This window comes from Neovison vison, chromosome 3 (assembly GCF_020171115.1).
Source record: "Neovison vison isolate M4711 chromosome 3, ASM_NN_V1, whole genome shotgun sequence".
Lineage (NCBI taxonomy): Eukaryota > Metazoa > Chordata > Mammalia > Carnivora > Mustelidae > Neogale > Neogale vison.
In genome coordinates this window covers 226,562,683-226,579,719 of record NC_058093.1, presented here as the reverse complement: position 1 = coordinate 226,579,719, position 17,037 = coordinate 226,562,683, and the positions used below count along the sequence as shown (strand labels likewise).

At 43.0% G+C, this 17,037-nt stretch overlaps 1 protein-coding gene across 1 annotated transcript in view; it reads right to left on the bottom strand.

Moving 5' to 3' along the window:
* Positions 1-17,037, bottom strand: part of CIT (citron rho-interacting serine/threonine kinase) — a 168,116-nt gene that overhangs the window by 29,199 nt on the left and 121,880 nt on the right. The window contains exons 25-30 of the mRNA XM_044244172.1: positions 15,064-15,261; positions 14,382-14,575; positions 11,803-11,938; positions 9,359-9,463; positions 1,414-1,554; positions 635-742 (exon numbers count right to left, since the gene is read on the bottom strand). Coding sequence (XP_044100107.1) covers positions 635-742; positions 1,414-1,554; positions 9,359-9,463; positions 11,803-11,938; positions 14,382-14,575; positions 15,064-15,261 — 882 coding nt within the window. The remainder of the gene's footprint in view (positions 1-634; positions 743-1,413; positions 1,555-9,358; positions 9,464-11,802; positions 11,939-14,381; positions 14,576-15,063; positions 15,262-17,037) is intronic.

Below are 17,037 nucleotides of genomic sequence, written 5' to 3'. Positions count from 1 at the left end.
TTTTTTTTATTTTCTTTTTGGTCACAGTTTTTCATTTGTTTGTTTATCACAATTTTAAAGGGATGGAGCGGCCCTCAGTGGAGGGCCTAGCTATCCAGTCAGGCACTGTAGGCAAGTCACCTCAACTCCCTGGCTCCCGGTGTCACACAGGCCTTTGTCAATCAAAAGGACTGGGCTGGGTAATTTCGAGTCTTTTCTAGAGCCCTGTACCTGTGCCCTAAGAATCCTTCAACAGAACTGAGGACCCCTCTCTCTCTGTCGAATCCTGAATCCATGTCCTGTAATCTCTATAGTCCTGTACCTGTGACCTGCTAATCCTTCTGGAATCTTGTACAATGACCTCCATATAAACCTTTCTCTGTGCTGCCCACCCTCCCACATCCCAGCTGCTTAGGAAATCAGATATAGGCACTATAATTTTAAAGGCCATGAACACAAAGCAGTGTGTTACAGACTTGATTAATGACATCCCTTCTGTAAGGACTGTTCTACCTCAAAACCTCTTTTCAACCCAGTATAAAACAAGAAAATGTGCATTTTGTTTTCTTTGATGTTTCTCTATCTATCACAGTGGTATTTAATGAATCACAATGGCCGAGCAAAAACTCTCCACTTTTCAAACACGAGGACCCACCTTTTTCTTCTTAGCGGGCTGGTCCATTTTGGCTTGCAGAAAGTCAATGAGTTTGGTTTGTTGAGAAATAGTACCTTCCATTTTCACCTTTTCGTGAGAATAGAGAACCTAAAAATTCATAAAAACAAAAATAAGCTCAGCCCTCGAAAGAAAGATGCTTTTAAATTTGGTACTTAATGGGCGCCTGGGTGGCTCAGTGGGTTAAGCCTCTGCCTTCAGCTCAGGTCATGATCTTGGGGTCCTGGGATCAAGCCCCACTTCAGGCTCTCTGCTCAGTGGGGAGCCTGCTTCCCCCACCCCACCCCGCTCTCTGCCTGCCTCTCTGCCTACTTGTGATCTCTCTGTCAAATAAATAAACTAAAACTTTAAAAAAAATTAAAAAATAAAAATAAAAATAAACAAATAAATTTGGCACTTTAAGAAAATAAAAAAACTAAGTCATGAGGATACTAGCTTATGAAAATTCAACACAGACCACACTGGGCCAATATTTACTTACTCACTCCTTTTTTATGGCCAAAAACAAAATTTAAAAAAGGACTGATAGATGGATATGCATACGGGGAAAAAAAAAAGTCAGGGGTTAATATTAGAATCTCAGAGCTGATATTACAGGTATGCTCTAACTTCTCTGAAGGTTTGGAAACTTTCATAATGAAATATGGGAAAAAACACACAGTAAAAAGAGATCACTCTCATCATTTCACCAGATGGCTTTCGGCCATGATGCTTTTCATCCGCAGACAATTTCTAAGTAAATTCCCTCTGCTGGTTCTCACCTGAATGTTTTCTAGCTGGTATTCCAGATCGCTCCTTTCCGTCTTCAGCAGATCCGCCCGGTCCAGAGCTTCTTGCAGCCCTTGAGTCAGACGGAAGATGTGGTTCTTCTGCATGTCCATCTGCTGCTGTAATTTGGCTTGCTAGTGGGGGGAAAGGCCACAGTCTCGATACCACGGACAATACAACTCGTGCCCCCACTGTTCTTGTCATCAAACTAATCGCAGGCGTGGCGCCAAATTTCGGCTTCTGAAATCATCTCGTTCCAGAACTGCCGACTGTCTTCTGTCCCCGACAGACGTGTGGCACAGTTAAAAAGAATGTGCCCAGAAATCTTGGATGGCCAGCAAGTCACAGGATCCCCACTGTTAAGAGGAAGACCAGGCCGCCGTGTCCGCCTTTCCATTCGGTTACAGTTAAGGACACGTGGCCCATCTGAGTTGACATCGAAGATACTGTGAATTACTGCCATGACAGCTAAGCTCCAATCTGCCTTAGCTTTGCTTTGTAAGGTCTCAGATGCTATTCTGAGAGATCGCTTTGTTCAGGCAGTGTGGATGCGCAAAGGGGAATCATGTCACCTCTCATTTTAAGGAGTACCTCCTCAGGGTGAGGGACCCCCAACCAGGACACAAATAGCCACAATCACAGGAGACGCTTCTGCAGTATGGGGAGGAAGAAAGAGGAAGAGCCCAGATTCAGCACAAGAATCAGTAAAAACCCAGGGGGCCGGTGGAGGCGGGGGGGGGGGGGGGATCACTTCAGTGTTTTGGAAATAGTTCTGTGCTGAAAATCTCTCCAATTTTTATAATGGAAGTCAACCAGAAAATAAGGCAGGCTATAAAGATGCTGCTTTTATGGCTCTCTTTCCTAAAATGTTTCTGTTTCTAAAAAAGCAGGAGAGAGCATCTACCCTGATGAGACACCACCTGATGTCATCTGACCCCGGGGTGACAATCTAACCACTGTGTAGGCGGCCCTATTACCCCCTCCCGTGGTGGCCTAGAATCTCTGCAGACTCTAGGACAGAGCTCCCCAGGAGAGTAAACACGGCCATGGGCATTTTCTGACAGGCCACAGCAAATCTTCATGTCCTCAGCCGTAGAAGGCCAAGGGCCACCAACAACTTCAGAACTTGGTGACCCTCTTCATTCCATTCGCTTCCTTCAACCTATGTTTTTTTTCTCTTTCCATCTCTACTCCTCAATGGCCCTTCCTCTTGAGGAGAAGCGGATTCCTTGAGGCATCACAGTGTGGTGGGACGAACGTGGGCTTTGGAATGCTACAGATGCTAGTATGAATGAGGACTCTAACATGTACCAGTCATAGGACCATAGGGCAACTCATATTGGCTCTAGAAGCCTTGGTGTCTTCATCTGAAAGTGGGTATAATGACCTCCCCCACCCCGGCAACTGGGCGATGTACTGAGTGCCAGTGCCCAGTGTACCATAGATGCTAAAATCAAGGAATTTTAGCATTCTCTCTCTTCCCTTCCCTCCATCTGGTTCAGACTCCCCTCTCTCTACCCCACCGTCTTCCCTGTGCAGACCTCCTCCACCAGCCTCCCCTCATCAGTCCTCCATAAAGCAAGAGATACTGTCATCAACTAGAGACCACCTGGCCTATATACCAACCTGGAATTTCTGACTCAAACCATAGAAACTCCTAAAATATTGTGGGGGGGAGGGGAGCAGAGAAAACAGCTAAAATTACCTCTTAAAGGGAGCTATCAGTCCCCTACAGTGCAAGTGATTTCCGCAAATTACCCTCTTTAGTTTCTTCCCACTATTTTAGGACAACATTAATTACTAGGCAGGAAGCAGAGAAACAGGAGCTGGGGACAAGAATTGGTTTGGGGACAGCCGGGCCCAAAATATTTCTCTAGAACAAATGCATCAACTGTCCGTTAGCTTTCCAAGAAACAGGCTGCTTATTTACTATAATAAAAAACAAGTAAGAGGGGCAGGTTGGTGCTCAGCGGAACATTTTTTCAAAACCATTTACCTGCTTCCCAGAGAGAAGCAAATGGGGGCTATTCATGGGTCAGTGTCCGACTGAAAGGAGAGGGTCAGCTCTGTGCTTTCATCTGCCCGACAGTCTCATAAGGGGGACAGGAGACTGGCAGGACGCACGGAGGAGCTGGATACCAGAACCAGAGCACCAGACAGCCCTGGTGACTGAAAGGATGGATCAAAACCAACTAGAGAAAGTTCAAAAGGGCAGTATTTTTAAAAACACTGAGTGAAATAAGTCAAGCAGAGAGAGTCAATTATCATATGGTTTCACTTATTTGTGGAGCATAACAAATAGCATGGAGGACAAGGGGCGTTAGACAGGAGTAGGGAATTTGGGTAAATTGGAAGGGGAGGTGAACCATGAGAGACTATGGACTCTGAAAAACAATCTGAGGGGTTTGAAGTGGCGGGGGGGGGGGTGGGTGGGAGGTTGGGGTACCAGGTGGTGGGTATTATAGAGGGCACGGCTTGCATGGAGCACTGGGTGTGGTGAAAAAATAATGAATACTGTTTTTCTGAAAATAAATAAATTGGAAAAAAAAAAAAAACCAAAAAAACACACACTGACTGATAGGGGAGCCGGGGTGGCTCCGTCGGTGGTGAAGCATCTGCCTTCGGCTCAGGTCATGATCCCGGTGTCCTGGGATCCAGCCCGGTGTGTGTTGGGCTCCCTACTCAGTGGGGAGTCTGTTTCTCCCTCTGCCTCTGCTCCTCCCTGCCCTGCTCATGATAGCTCTCAAATAAATAAAATCTTAAAAAACAAAAAACCAAAAAAGCAAAACATTGACTGATAAACATAGCATATAAAGATGTTTATTCAAAAAAAACCCCAAACCTATGGAACGGTTGGTAGCCATGTAACAGGTCAGTGGGTGTCAATGATGCAACAAAGGTACCCAAAGAGCCCAGGGTAATTGGCAGAGGTTTACAGAGCTTGGAATGGAGCTGGAGATGTCCCACAGTACTCCATGTTGTTCAGAACATGCGAACTTCTAGAAAGTCTCTTTGGAAAGATAAATCTATCAGAAAAGAACATTTCAAACTTGGAGGGACTTGAAATGTTTCTCTTAGGAAAGGCAGGGCAGTCTGGAGTGGGAGAGCGACTTAGATATCTAAGTGACCATCACAGAGATAAAAGAAGTAGTTTTCTCATAGAACTGTCACATAGGAGCCAATTCATGGAAAGTATGCAGAAGGGCACTGGGCACATAGCAGTTGTTAAGGAAACATTATTTTTTAAATTATCCATTAAGTAATTTGATCACTAATCAGCATTAATCTCTTTATTTTGGTTGGAAATATCAGACTGCTCTATTTTCAAATGTTTCAATGAAATAGAACCAGTGGCTGAAAGTTGCAAGCTTTTATTCAAAATGAGACAGGACTTCCTGAGAATTAAATTTACTGGAAAAAGTGGGTTGGCATATCCAAAAACACTGTGCACTCAGGCCGAGGTCCAATCAGGTGCCCTGGTGGGGAATGTTGGGGAAGGGATTCTCTCTGCCTTAGACAGGTTAATTTGACCAGAATTAGCAAATGGATTTTCATCTTTGTCATTACTTCCGGTGGACTGATAGTGGCTGTCAAGTGCCATGTCAAAAAAGGTTCTGAAGCCATTTTGGGCCCAAGAGGAAAGATTTAGAAGAAATGTCCATTAGCAAAATCTGCCAGGGGCAGGGATGAAGAGGACAATGGAACAAGGGCTGGAATTTGGGTTGCATGACATAAAAAAACTCTTCCCAATTCTGAGGCCGTGATTCTGGCCCCCTTTACAGGTCTCTGTACCTCATGAAGAGGATACTTGGGTTAACTGAAGAAAGAAGAAAATTGAGCAAATACAAAATGGGAAGAGAGACAAACAAGAAACAGACTCTTTATCTATGGAGAACAAACTGATGGCTACCAGAGGGGAGGTGAGTGGGAGGATGGGAGAAATAGGGGATGGGGATTAAAGAGGACACTTATCAGATTACACACACACACACTACAATATCTCTTGATATCAAGATGTGTTATAATCAGATGGTCTGGTAACAGAACAAGGACAGACATGTAGATGACTCTATAACACGAAAATTTAACGAGGGGGGCACCTGGGTGGCTCAGTTGGTTAACCTATTGCCTTCGGCTCAGGTCATGATCCCTGAGTCCTGGGATCAAATCCCATATCGGGCTTCCCCTGCTCTGCAGGGAGCCTGCTTCTCCTCTCCCTCTGCCTCTCCCCCTGCTTGTGCTCTCTTTCTCTCTGTCAAATAAATAAAATCTTTAAAAAAAAAAAGAAAGAAAATTCAACGAGGAAAAGAATCTTTAACAAATGGTACTGGACTAACAGGATAATTCTATGGAAAACAGTGAACCTGTCCTCTCATACCATACATAAAAATTAACTCAAAATATATCCTAGATCTCCATATGAAAGCTAAAACTATAAAACTTCTAGGAGTACAGAGAGAAGAAAATATCTTCAACTTTAGGGTAAGCATAGATTTCTTAACTAGGACACAGAAAACAAACCATTTTTAAAAACTCATAAATCTGACTTCATAAAAATTAAGAACATTTGCACTTTGAAAGATACTGTTTTAAAAGACAAAGCAGTTACAGACTGGGTGAAAGATTTACCATCCATATATCTGGCAAAGAGTTAGTATCAAAAAATCTTTGGGGCACCTGGGTGGCTCAGTGTGTTAAAGCCTCTGCCTTCGGCTCAGGTCATGATCCCAGGGTCCTGCGTTCAAGCCCCACATCGGGTTCTCTGCTCCACAGGGAGCCTGTTTCCCCTCCTTCTCTCTCTGTCTGCCTCTCTGCCTACTTGTGATCTCTGTCTGTCAAATAAATAAATAAAAATCTTTATAAAAAATAAATAAGGGGCACCCGGGTGGCTCAGTAGGTTAGAGCCTCTGCCCTCAGCTTAGGTCATGATCCCAGGGACCTGGGATTGAGCCCCTCTATTGGCTCTCTGCTCGGCAGGGAGCCTGCTTCTTCTTCTCTCTCCACCTGCCTCTCTGCCTACTTGTGATCTCTGTCTGTCTGTCAAGTAAATAAATAAATAAATAAATAAATAAATAAATATCTTTAACAACTTTACTGCTCGGCAGGGAGCCTGCTTCTTCTTCTCTCTCCACCTGCCTCTCTGCCTACTTGTGAAATAAATAAATAAATAAATAAATAAATATCTTTAACAACTTTACTCAGAAGTAATTACCCAAAAGATCTGAACTTACACTTCCCAAAAAAGATATATGAATGACAAAGACATGAAAAGATACTTATCATCTTTCATTATTTAAAAAATGCAAATTAAAACCACAATGTGATATTGTAATTGATACACTAGAAAGACTAAACAATGCCAAGCATTACAGTTTGGAACTGCTGTTAGGCATGCAAACTGGAACAACCACTTCATTATCAACCTATACATGGGATCCAGCAATGCTCCTTCTAGAGAAATGAAAACATAGCTACACAAAGATTTGCCCACAAGTTTTCACAGCAGATTTATGTATAATAACTAAACACCGGAAACTATTCAAAGGATCATCAACAGGGGAGCGGATAAATTATGGTATACCCATAAAATGAATTACTGCTTAGTAATAAAAAGCAATGAAATGCTAGTGCATTCACCAACACAGACAAATCCCAAAAAACATGCTCAACTGAACCAAAGAATCAAAGAATGCTTGGGTGGCTCAGTGAGTTACGCATCTGACTCTTGGTTTCAGCTCAAGTCATCAGCTCAGGGTCACAAAATGGAGCCCCAGGTTGGGCTCCATCTTCAATGGGGAGTCTGCTTGAGATTCTCTCTCTCCGTATCCCCTTGCCCCTACCCCACTCACACATACTCTCTCTCTAAAATAATCTTAAAAATTAAAAAAAAAAAAAAAAAGAATTCAGATACAAGGAGTATACATAGTATGACTCCACTTCTAGGAAATTCTAGAAAAGAAAAGCTATCAGTAGTGACAAAGATCAAGCAGATGAGTTCCTGGAGCCAGGGTGAGAAGGTATTGACTAGAAGAGGCATAGGGAAATTTTTGGATGATGAAAATGTTTTATATTTTCACTGTGTTGATGATTAATCAGGTGTCTCCACTTTAAAAAAAAAAAAAAAGAACACTCAGTTTAAGCCCTTGGTCACATGGTTATAAAGTGCAGAGCAGGGGCGCCTGGGTGGCTCAGTGGGTTAAGCTGCTGCCTTCGGCTCAGGTCATGATCTCGGGGTCCTGGGATCGAGTCCCACATCGGGCTCTCTGCTCAGCAGGGAGCCTGCTTCTCTCTATCTCCCTCTCTGCCTGCCTCTCCGTCTGCTTGTGATCTCTGTCAAATAAATAAATAAAATCTTAAAAATAAATAAATAAATAAATAAAGTGCAGAGCAGGCCCAGGGGTCCTAGCCACATCCTGAACGATGAATATCATTCTTTGTTTCGTAATGGTTTCAACTGTCAGTGAAATCTGCCTCAAACTCAGTGTCAGCCAGATGTCTGTGCTCAAAACTCTATCTGCGAGGTACAGACTGGAAAGCTGGAAATGTTCTCGTGTCGTTTGGAAGTGAGAAGGAGGGGACTGAATCAGGATCCCAGCCTGCTATTCCAAGACTTGTCACTGAGTCACCATGTAACCTTGGACCAAAGTGTCGAGCTGTCAGAACCAACTCTCTTCCTTCGGAAGGAAAACAGGACCAGGCAACATCACTGATTATTTCTGTTCTGTTTCCAACATGTGCCTAAGTGGGGGCGTTTGTCTACTCATTCCAGATAAAAGACCAGCGTTCTTTACTTGACCACCGGGTAGATCTTTAAATTTTTATGACAGCGTTCTTAACCCTGCCTTTCGTGAACTTCCCTGTGTGTATATGATTAATTTTGTTGTAAAATCTTTGTTGTGATACAATATACATAAAATTTACCATTTTAACCATTTTTAAGAGGACAGTTGCTTAACACCAAGGACATATTCGGTGTTAGGCAACCATCACAGTCATCCATCTCCAGAACTCTCCCAAACTCTCACCCATTTTTTTTTTTTTACAGTCTCATCCTGTAAAATATTTCATACACACCTGCGAAATTTTCACCACACTTTTCAAAGTTAATAGCTTAGCAATATTATTTCTATCAGCAGGGTCCTCCGGGAGGCATCATATAATAAAACCTCAACTAACCAGAAAAGGTGACCTGGTTAATTGAACTATCAGGTTCACTATGGGCTAAACAGAACACTCTTGGAGTCCTGTTTCTCATTAAATGTCTTTAGAAAGTATATTTGTCCCGGTTGGACAGTTCTAATGAACAAAGCAGAATCATTAGTGATTCAACATATAAGGGAGGGCTTTGGCTGGGAGTGGGAAGTAGTCATCAACTTAAAGAGAGACTTTCAGATTTCTGCTAAAAGGTCCAGGAAATAATATAAGGGATGGGTTTAGGAGCTTTCCATTCTATGTCTCAAAGGCAGAGCCTAACTTTTTTTAACTGAATTAAATGGATGATCAAAAGTCTTCATGACATTTGGTATGTAGCATAAATCTGGCCAAGTCCCTGCCCTGTGCATGAAACCAATGTGCACAGATGTTTATCAGCCCGAAAACCGAATATACTTTAGATATTAACTCTAAAAGCACAATTTCACTCAGTATTCAGTCACCCGTCTATTTAACAAACTTCCATTTGGCACATACTCATTGGTGCTCAACATTCTTTTAAGCACCATGTGAGCGGATGCAAGTGACAAAGATCTTTTGGCCTTCGTGACATGTTCTTTGAACATGGTAAATGCCTTCAAAAAAGTATTACGTGACCACTTTACTCTTTCTTGAAAACTCAGACTTCAAAACAATGATGTCTGATCTGGATCTGATCACTTAACACAACAAATTTTCACCTTCAGAATTCCACCTGGCCCGGTTTCTCAGGTGTCACAGACTCACCTCTTCCAGAAGCCTCTGTTTGAGCTCCCGTTCAGTCTCCAGTTTCTGCTGTAAACTGCGGGCGTTCATTTCAAGCATGGCATGTTTCTTTTCCAGGTCATTGAGCTGGGCATTTGGAAAAATTGACCATAATATCATATTTAGGAATGTCAGATGCTGATGACTTTTGCAAATACCCCCAAATTTTCACATGTAAAGAATCAGGTTCTGAAGATCAGAGAATAAATATTGTTTTCTAGGAGTGCCTGGGTGGCTCACGTCATGATCTCAGGGTCTTGGGACTGGGCCCCATGTTCAACAAGGAGTCTGATTCTCCATCTCCCTCTGCCTCTGCCCCTCCCCCCAATCATGCTGATTCTCACATGCCCATGCTCTCTCTCTCTCTTTCTCTCGAATAGATAAAATCTTTCAAAAAATAAATGAATGAATAAATAAATATTGTTTTCTAAAAGTATAACACAAAGGTCCATGTCACAGCTAAGCCTTATATGGGGATAGGGTTATTTCTAAGGCATGGGTCACATAAAGAGCTATGACAAGTTCTAAGACAAGGATGATCACTTTGACTGAAATTAATTAAGTAATCAAAAGCTGAATGCTTACTATTTGCACAGCATGATATCAGGGCTCTTAGGGATGAAAAAATGGACGAACTCTCTTAAGAATCTTATATAAAGTCCAAAGGCAAAGAGCAGCCCATAACTAGACATGTACACAAAAAAGGATTGCTTTGTCATGTAATATTTTTGATAAAAGGTGTATGGAGAAGAGAAAGTCTTCCTGAATTACCAGTTGCCTAGAAGAGATTACATCAATGTCTGGAGTCCGGTTTGTTTTTTATTTAAAGTGAGTTCTGCACCCAGCGTGGAGCCCAACTTGGGGCCTGAACTTACAACTCTGAGATCAAGACCTGAGCTGAGATCAAGAGCTGGACACTTAACCAAACGAGCTACCCAGGCGCCCCAATGTCTGGAACTTAAAGGATGGGCAGAACTTTGCTATGGATACTCTAAGAACAATCAAATAGAAAAAAATATTCAAGTTCAATCACAAAAGTGTTCCTTTATCTCTAAATAATATACTAATTTCCTAATGGGTTAAAAAAGAAAAAAGTAAGCCAGTATCAAGGAACTCCAGAGTGTTCCTGAGTGGCAAGCTGTAGCCTTGAATCCAATAATTTTATTTCTGTGCAATTTTATTTTTGTAAGAAAATAATCATGGGTATCCATAAAGATTTATAACACCACAGCAGAAAATTGAAAGACGCTCAAAGTTCCAACACAAGTAGAATGATTAAATGATTAAATAGATATTTCTGTGTTGTTGAGGTTTTTTTTAGAACTACACATTCAAAACACTGATCAGTCAGTAACTGAGGAAAAGCCCCTAGTTCTACGGTGTTTTCTTTTTGAAGCTATAAAGTTGTTTACATAATAAGAATCTAAATTTATTCTGATAGATCAGCAGTGGATTGCCAGTCATCTTTTCCTTTATTTCTCTCTGGTTTCTAGATCTGCCACAATGACCCCAAATAGTTACTTTTATAATCATGAAATAACAAAGAGTTACACAAAATACGAAATCCAGATTCTTGCTTTATTTTATGCGTGTGTTTGTGAAAAAGCATGAGTGTGTGTGTGAGCCTGGGTCTATACATAAAATTTCTTTGATCTGCATTCTTGTTATCGGGAACACTGGAGCATCTATTTGAAATTTCTTTCAAGACTTAGATAAACCTTCAGAACACGGCACGTGCCTATTTCCAAAGTAGAATACTGAGGACTCACATGGTCATCAGACTCTCTTGTGGCCCTGGCCTCGGAACAGAGAAAGGCCAGGCTGCTCACTGTGGCAGCAATGGAAGAAGCATTAGTCCTTGCCGCTGAGCACCCAAGAATGCTCGACATTAAGGCCTGCAACCAACCCAGAGATTAAATCTCAAATCAGGTGCCAGAAAACGAGAAAGCAGTGTGGCCAGATCAGAATCCAGACCTCAGGGGCCCGGATAGTCACCAACAGACTGTGACACACCAGTCCCCACCAAGCCTCCCACACTCTCGCCAACCCAGGAGGTCCCATGTGGAGCCTGACCCTGCGACTTGACAGGACAGAGTAAATGTGCATTTGTGAAATATGCAGACCGTGGATTGCACCTGTGCATGGGTCAACTATGCCGTCTAAAAGAGGGAGATGGGGCAACTGGGTGGCTCAGTGGGTTAAAGCCTCTGCCTTCAGCTCGGGTCATGATCCCAGGGTCCTGGGATCGAGCCCCATGTCGGGCTCACTGCTCAGCGGGAGTCTGCTTCCTCCTCTCTCTCTGCCTGTCTCTCTGCCTACTTGTGATCTCTGTCTGTCACATAAATAAATAAAATCTTTAAAAAATAAAAAATAAATAAATATAAGATGGAGATGTCCTCCTAAAAGCAGAAGGGACGGACGCTGACCTTGTCGGAGAGGCTCTCAGCCTTCAGCTTCTGCTCCTTGAGGGCCTGCTGCAGAGCGAGGATCTCAGCCTTGTGCTCCTTCACAGCCAGCTCCACCACCTGGCGGGACTCGGTGATCCGCTGGTCGGCCCGCGCCCTGCCAGGAGAGCACAGGCCCATTTCAGAAGCCCCCCAGTCACCAGTCCAGAAGGAGGAAGTGAGCCCATCTCTGATCTCGATAAGCAACCGAACAGGCTACCGGCTGGAGAGAGGCCCAACCCAGATTCTCAGTTCCAAATTATGTCTTGCTTTCTGACTGCTTACAGAGCGAAGATTTGACCCACTTTAGACCTTGGGTAAAAATACTCTTAATAGTTAAAGTTCCTATGAGTACTCACTTGGAAAGGCTGAAGGGGAAAAGGCAATTTTCCAAAAACAACTGGACTGAATGGGATGTAGCTAGACTGTCAGAACCTCCCCTGGGAGCAGAAATGGAATGAGGTCCTCCGAGGAACCAAAGGAAAACTCAATCAAAGAAACATTTCCTCTCCTTAAAGTCTAAGCAATAAGTTATATGTTTGGGGTGCTCATATAAATAAGGTTAGAAAATAGAAAAAACAAGAACTAAGCTAGAAGAATTGCTGCCGTTCCCCATTTAAGTGTTGTGTTTTGGTCCTTCCATACCTGGACTTATACAGTCTCTTGTACTGGCCCACGCTCTCCTCCTCTACCTCCCCTACCTCCCCTCCCCTGCAAACCCAAATCTTACTCAGCCTTCAAGGATGAACTCAAAAGACCACATTCTCCCTAAAACCTTGCTCAACTTCTCCTCTTGCAAGGAAGCTCTCCTTGCTCTAGATCCAAAGCATAAACGTACTCCTCTCCTGGCACACTCCACTCTCTATTTGAGGTGGTAAATACCCGAATGCATAATTCATCTTCTCCATGAGACTTGCCTCTTGAGCAGAAGAATTAAGAATTATATTTTACTCATCTCGGTATCCCACGTAACACCAAAATAGAGGGGCGGGAGGGTGGGGGGAGAGAAGAAAAGCCAAGATCTTTCACAACTGTCCCTGAAAGTATACATGAAATGTCTTCCTAAGCACAGACCATAATTATACCTTCCATGTGGAGCTGCGTGTTTCTTGATGCTGAAGTCAGCTTCCGACCCTCAAATTGGTCTCTGAGGGATTCTAGAAACAGCACGGAGAGGAGCTGCACTTGAGGGCAGAAGGGATGGGGTCTGCGTGAAAGCGACTGGAATATACCATGAAGGCTCCAGGAAAAGAGGAACAGGAGGTCTTAAACCGGCAGCCCGTCACCTGGGCAAATACCATGTGGGAGGATATCCAAAATATGAGTAGGTCTACCAGTGTCTCTCGAAATGGAAGGAGTCTCATCTTTTGCCTCCAATCTTTTCTAGTGTAAGTGACTTAACACACATTAAACATCCAACACATCCAACACAGTCTACCGTACTGTGGTCAAGTCGATGTGGGAAATGCCAAAATGAGTCCAATGCTATCCAACTAAATGTTTTGTGAGAGGCATTTCTAGGCATAGTTTATCTCGGTTAAGGAGTTCAGAGGATCCCAGGAAGGTCAGTCTCAGAGGAAGGTGATATGAGTGAGGTTAAGAAGGAAGGATACAATTCATTTGTGCACACATGAAGTCATGAGCTAATTCCTGCGTGCACAGTGGAAAATGAGACCTATTCTTCAAGACCATTTATTTCTATCTGCTGGTAAACTGTCATAATAGACCCATTTTGTTAGAACCAAACACTCTGCAGCTGTAAAGCTGTCATAACCAATCTTCCCGTCGGCCATATCTGCAGTGTGAAAGGCACCCCCCAGGGGTAGGAAGTATGTGACCTGCACTATCATGGCCCCAGTAGGAAGAGGATTCTGACTTTGGAAATGAAAATGGGAAAGCAGAGGAAAGATCCTGCTTGAACTTATTATTTCCTACCATGAAAGAAAAAAGCTCAACTGTTCTTATAGAGAAGTTGTTCTTAACCAAGGTTAATGCTGCCCCCTTGGGACATCGGACAATGTCTGGAGACATATTTGGTGCCACAATGTGAGGAAGGGGTTGTTACTGGTATCTGGTGGGTAAAAGCAGGGATGAGGCTCACATTTTTACGAGGCACACGACGGCCCTCACAATAAGGGATTATCTAGCCCAAACCATCAGTAGTGACAAGGTTGAGAAACCCTGGTCTAGACAGGTGACTAGCTTTACACAGGACCAGGGTTAGAATGGAGATGGTCTTGCTACATGGTCACAATGATAACAAACGCAAGGTAAGAGTTTCTGCTAAGGAAGCACTGAGCTATTTGCCCTGCTGACTCCCAGGCCTCCACATGGGGTAAAAGGACACCAGCTTTCAACATAGAATCCAAGGGACACTGGCCATACTTCCAACTAGGATGACTGACCCACCGTGGTTTGCCCAAGAGTCTACCAGCTTTAGCACTGAAAGTCTTGTATGCTAGAAACTTCTCTCAGTCCTGGGCAAGCTGGGACTCTTGGTCACCCTGTTCCTAATGCTCAGGTGATCCCACAAATGGCTTTCTACAAATAGGTAGTCCCACCTGCTTTGCTTTTCGGTGTCCAGCATCCTCTGTAACTCTCGAACCCGACACTCAAACTGGGACTTCTCATCACCAAGGACGCTCCTCCATGCCTCCCACTGCCGCTCTTTTTCCAGCAGCTCATCGTTCAGGGCTTCCAGGTCCATGACCTGCTCTTCCAGCATCGTGCAAGTGGTCTTCAGAGCCTCCATCGTCTGCAAATCAGTACCACTGAGTTGTGCCTTGTATCAAATGAGGATTTCCTGGATGTTACTTTTGTTGGATCAGTGTCAGCAAAGTACAAGTTTCTAACTACAGTCTGAAACACAGTTTCTATAGACCCAGGGGACCAGACAGGATTGGATAAAGGGCCATTTCTGCCACCATCTTGAAGAAAGAACCCAAAGCAAGCCAAGGGGGAAGAGACTACGCTTAAAAATCAAGGGACTCGCACTAGCCTCCCAGAACATTCTATTTTATTTTTACTTTTTAAAAAATCCAAATGAAGAGGACAACACACTTCTAAAAGCTACTTTTTCCAAACCCCCAAGCCCTCAAAACAGACATGGTGATGAAAAAGAGCCCATTTAATAGACAAATAGACAAGGCTCAGTCTCGGATCCCTTGGGAGAGGTATACCAGGTGCCCGCTCTAACAGGATCCAAGTGTGCCAGGGATCCCTGACACTGCTTACTGCCCTTACTTGCTTCTGGCTGGTGAGCTGCATCTCCCTCTCCGTGATCTCACGGCGAAGATGATCCACTTCGCTTCGGAGCTGTGCTATCTCATCGTTGGCGCCAGAAGCCTCGTCAAGTTGTTTGGACAAGTAGAAATTTTGGTTGTTGAGCTCAGCATTGTCCTCGGTGAGCTGGTTTAGCTGTTCCTCCAGGTCTGTGATTACCTAAAGAGGAAAGGAACCCAGTTCTGCATCGAGCAAGTCCATTTGAAATGGGAACTGCTACTAGAGCCATTGATTTTAGAACCTACGTGACACTAGCAATGCACGTGCCACTTCCGTTTGCTCAGCCAACCCCGGCTGCCAAAGCCGAGCTCCCATGCCCACCCACTTAGCACTACCACACATATGCTGTGGCGGAAAAAGAAAAGTCTCTGATTCTTTCTCACTCAGGAACCATCTGGAAGACATGGCAAAAGCAGATCAGTCAAAAGTGACTGTCATATGGAAGTGGCAACTTGAAATGAGATCAAGTTAATGGACGATAATATAATGTGGAAAATGCAAGCCAAGGACAGGCGTCTAAGAGAGTAGCATCACAAATCAGCTAATTAAACAGACGGCACCATCCACAGGACATTAGAACCAGAGATAGTCTTAGAAAGCAAAATGAAGTTCTTATCGAGGAGGATTGACTGAGAAGGACACTGAGAGTTATTTTAATACCTCGGCAATAAATTTAATCTCATGCAACAAAAGGGAAAAATTTAAAGGAAGCTCAGAATAATCCTGAAAACATTGTACCATGGCATCACTTTAATGGTTTTTATTATACAGTTAGCTATCAAAAAATGGGAAGGCATGTATATGAAATTGTCATTTTATTGAGAGATTTAATCTGGCTTTGCTAAATTATTTCCCTGCTCAATGGCAGAATGACTTTGATTTCAGTGCATTTAGCTTCACTATTCTCTTTTCCAAGGTTCAGTATCAGGCTTGCAGAGAGCTATTGTATGTAAGACTTTCGAAGTTTAAGGGCAATTTTCTAATAATAGTTGGAATGAGGCACACAGGCAGTAAATTAAATTTTATGTAACAAAAAGAAGTAAATTAAAAGGAAATGCCTTGAAGCCTACAGTTTATTAATTGTTCCCAATTTCCAAACCTAGAGTAGACTTAGTTTAGGAAGTGTTGCCACTCTTTCCATGACTAATTCCCTATTTTAACCCCCTTTGATTACCAATTTTTTAAAAAATCTTCCCAGGCACATAGAATTAAAGAGCATCAATTAAGGACACTTGTGCAATGTGGTTCAGAAAACAGAGCTTTTCATTTTGTTAATTGAGCTGATAAGCTTTTAATGTAGTTAAGTCGTCTAGGAATTTGTATTTTAATGTCAAAAGCCCTGTTAACTCCTAATGTATTGGTTTGAGGTGCACCGTTGATTACAAGATGGGGAATGAAGGTTATCTGGTTGGGTCCTTAGCTAGGACTCCTTCTTTATCATGGAAAAAGGGGGAGAAAAACTCTAAGTTTGTTATTCCTAGTAGGCAGTTATGGCTCAAAGGGATCCTTGGATCACCCTTTTGGGTGACATGGTTAAATCTCCTAAAAGCAGAAACAAGGAATAAATGATGCCCAATAGTTCAACTGGTCTCCATCTTATATGTAATAAAGCCATTCCTTAAGATAGTTTCCATGCTGGACTGTAAATGCCTCCATTTAACTATTATGCTTCCTTCTAATGTCCCTCCCTGTCCCCAACCAAAAAAAACAGAGGCAAGCTGGCCTTAGAGCTTGGAGTCTGAAGCCCTAAATCCTGAACTTTGCAGGGCTGGGCTCTTCATTTGTGGTATGGAGGTAAATACTGTATTTACTACCTCCTCTGTTTCTTTCTTTCTTTCTTTCTTTTTTTTAATGTTTTGAATGTTCTTTCATACTGCTCTACCCTAATGTAGACTGTGGAATACAAGGATACAAGGGATAAAAAAATTAATGACC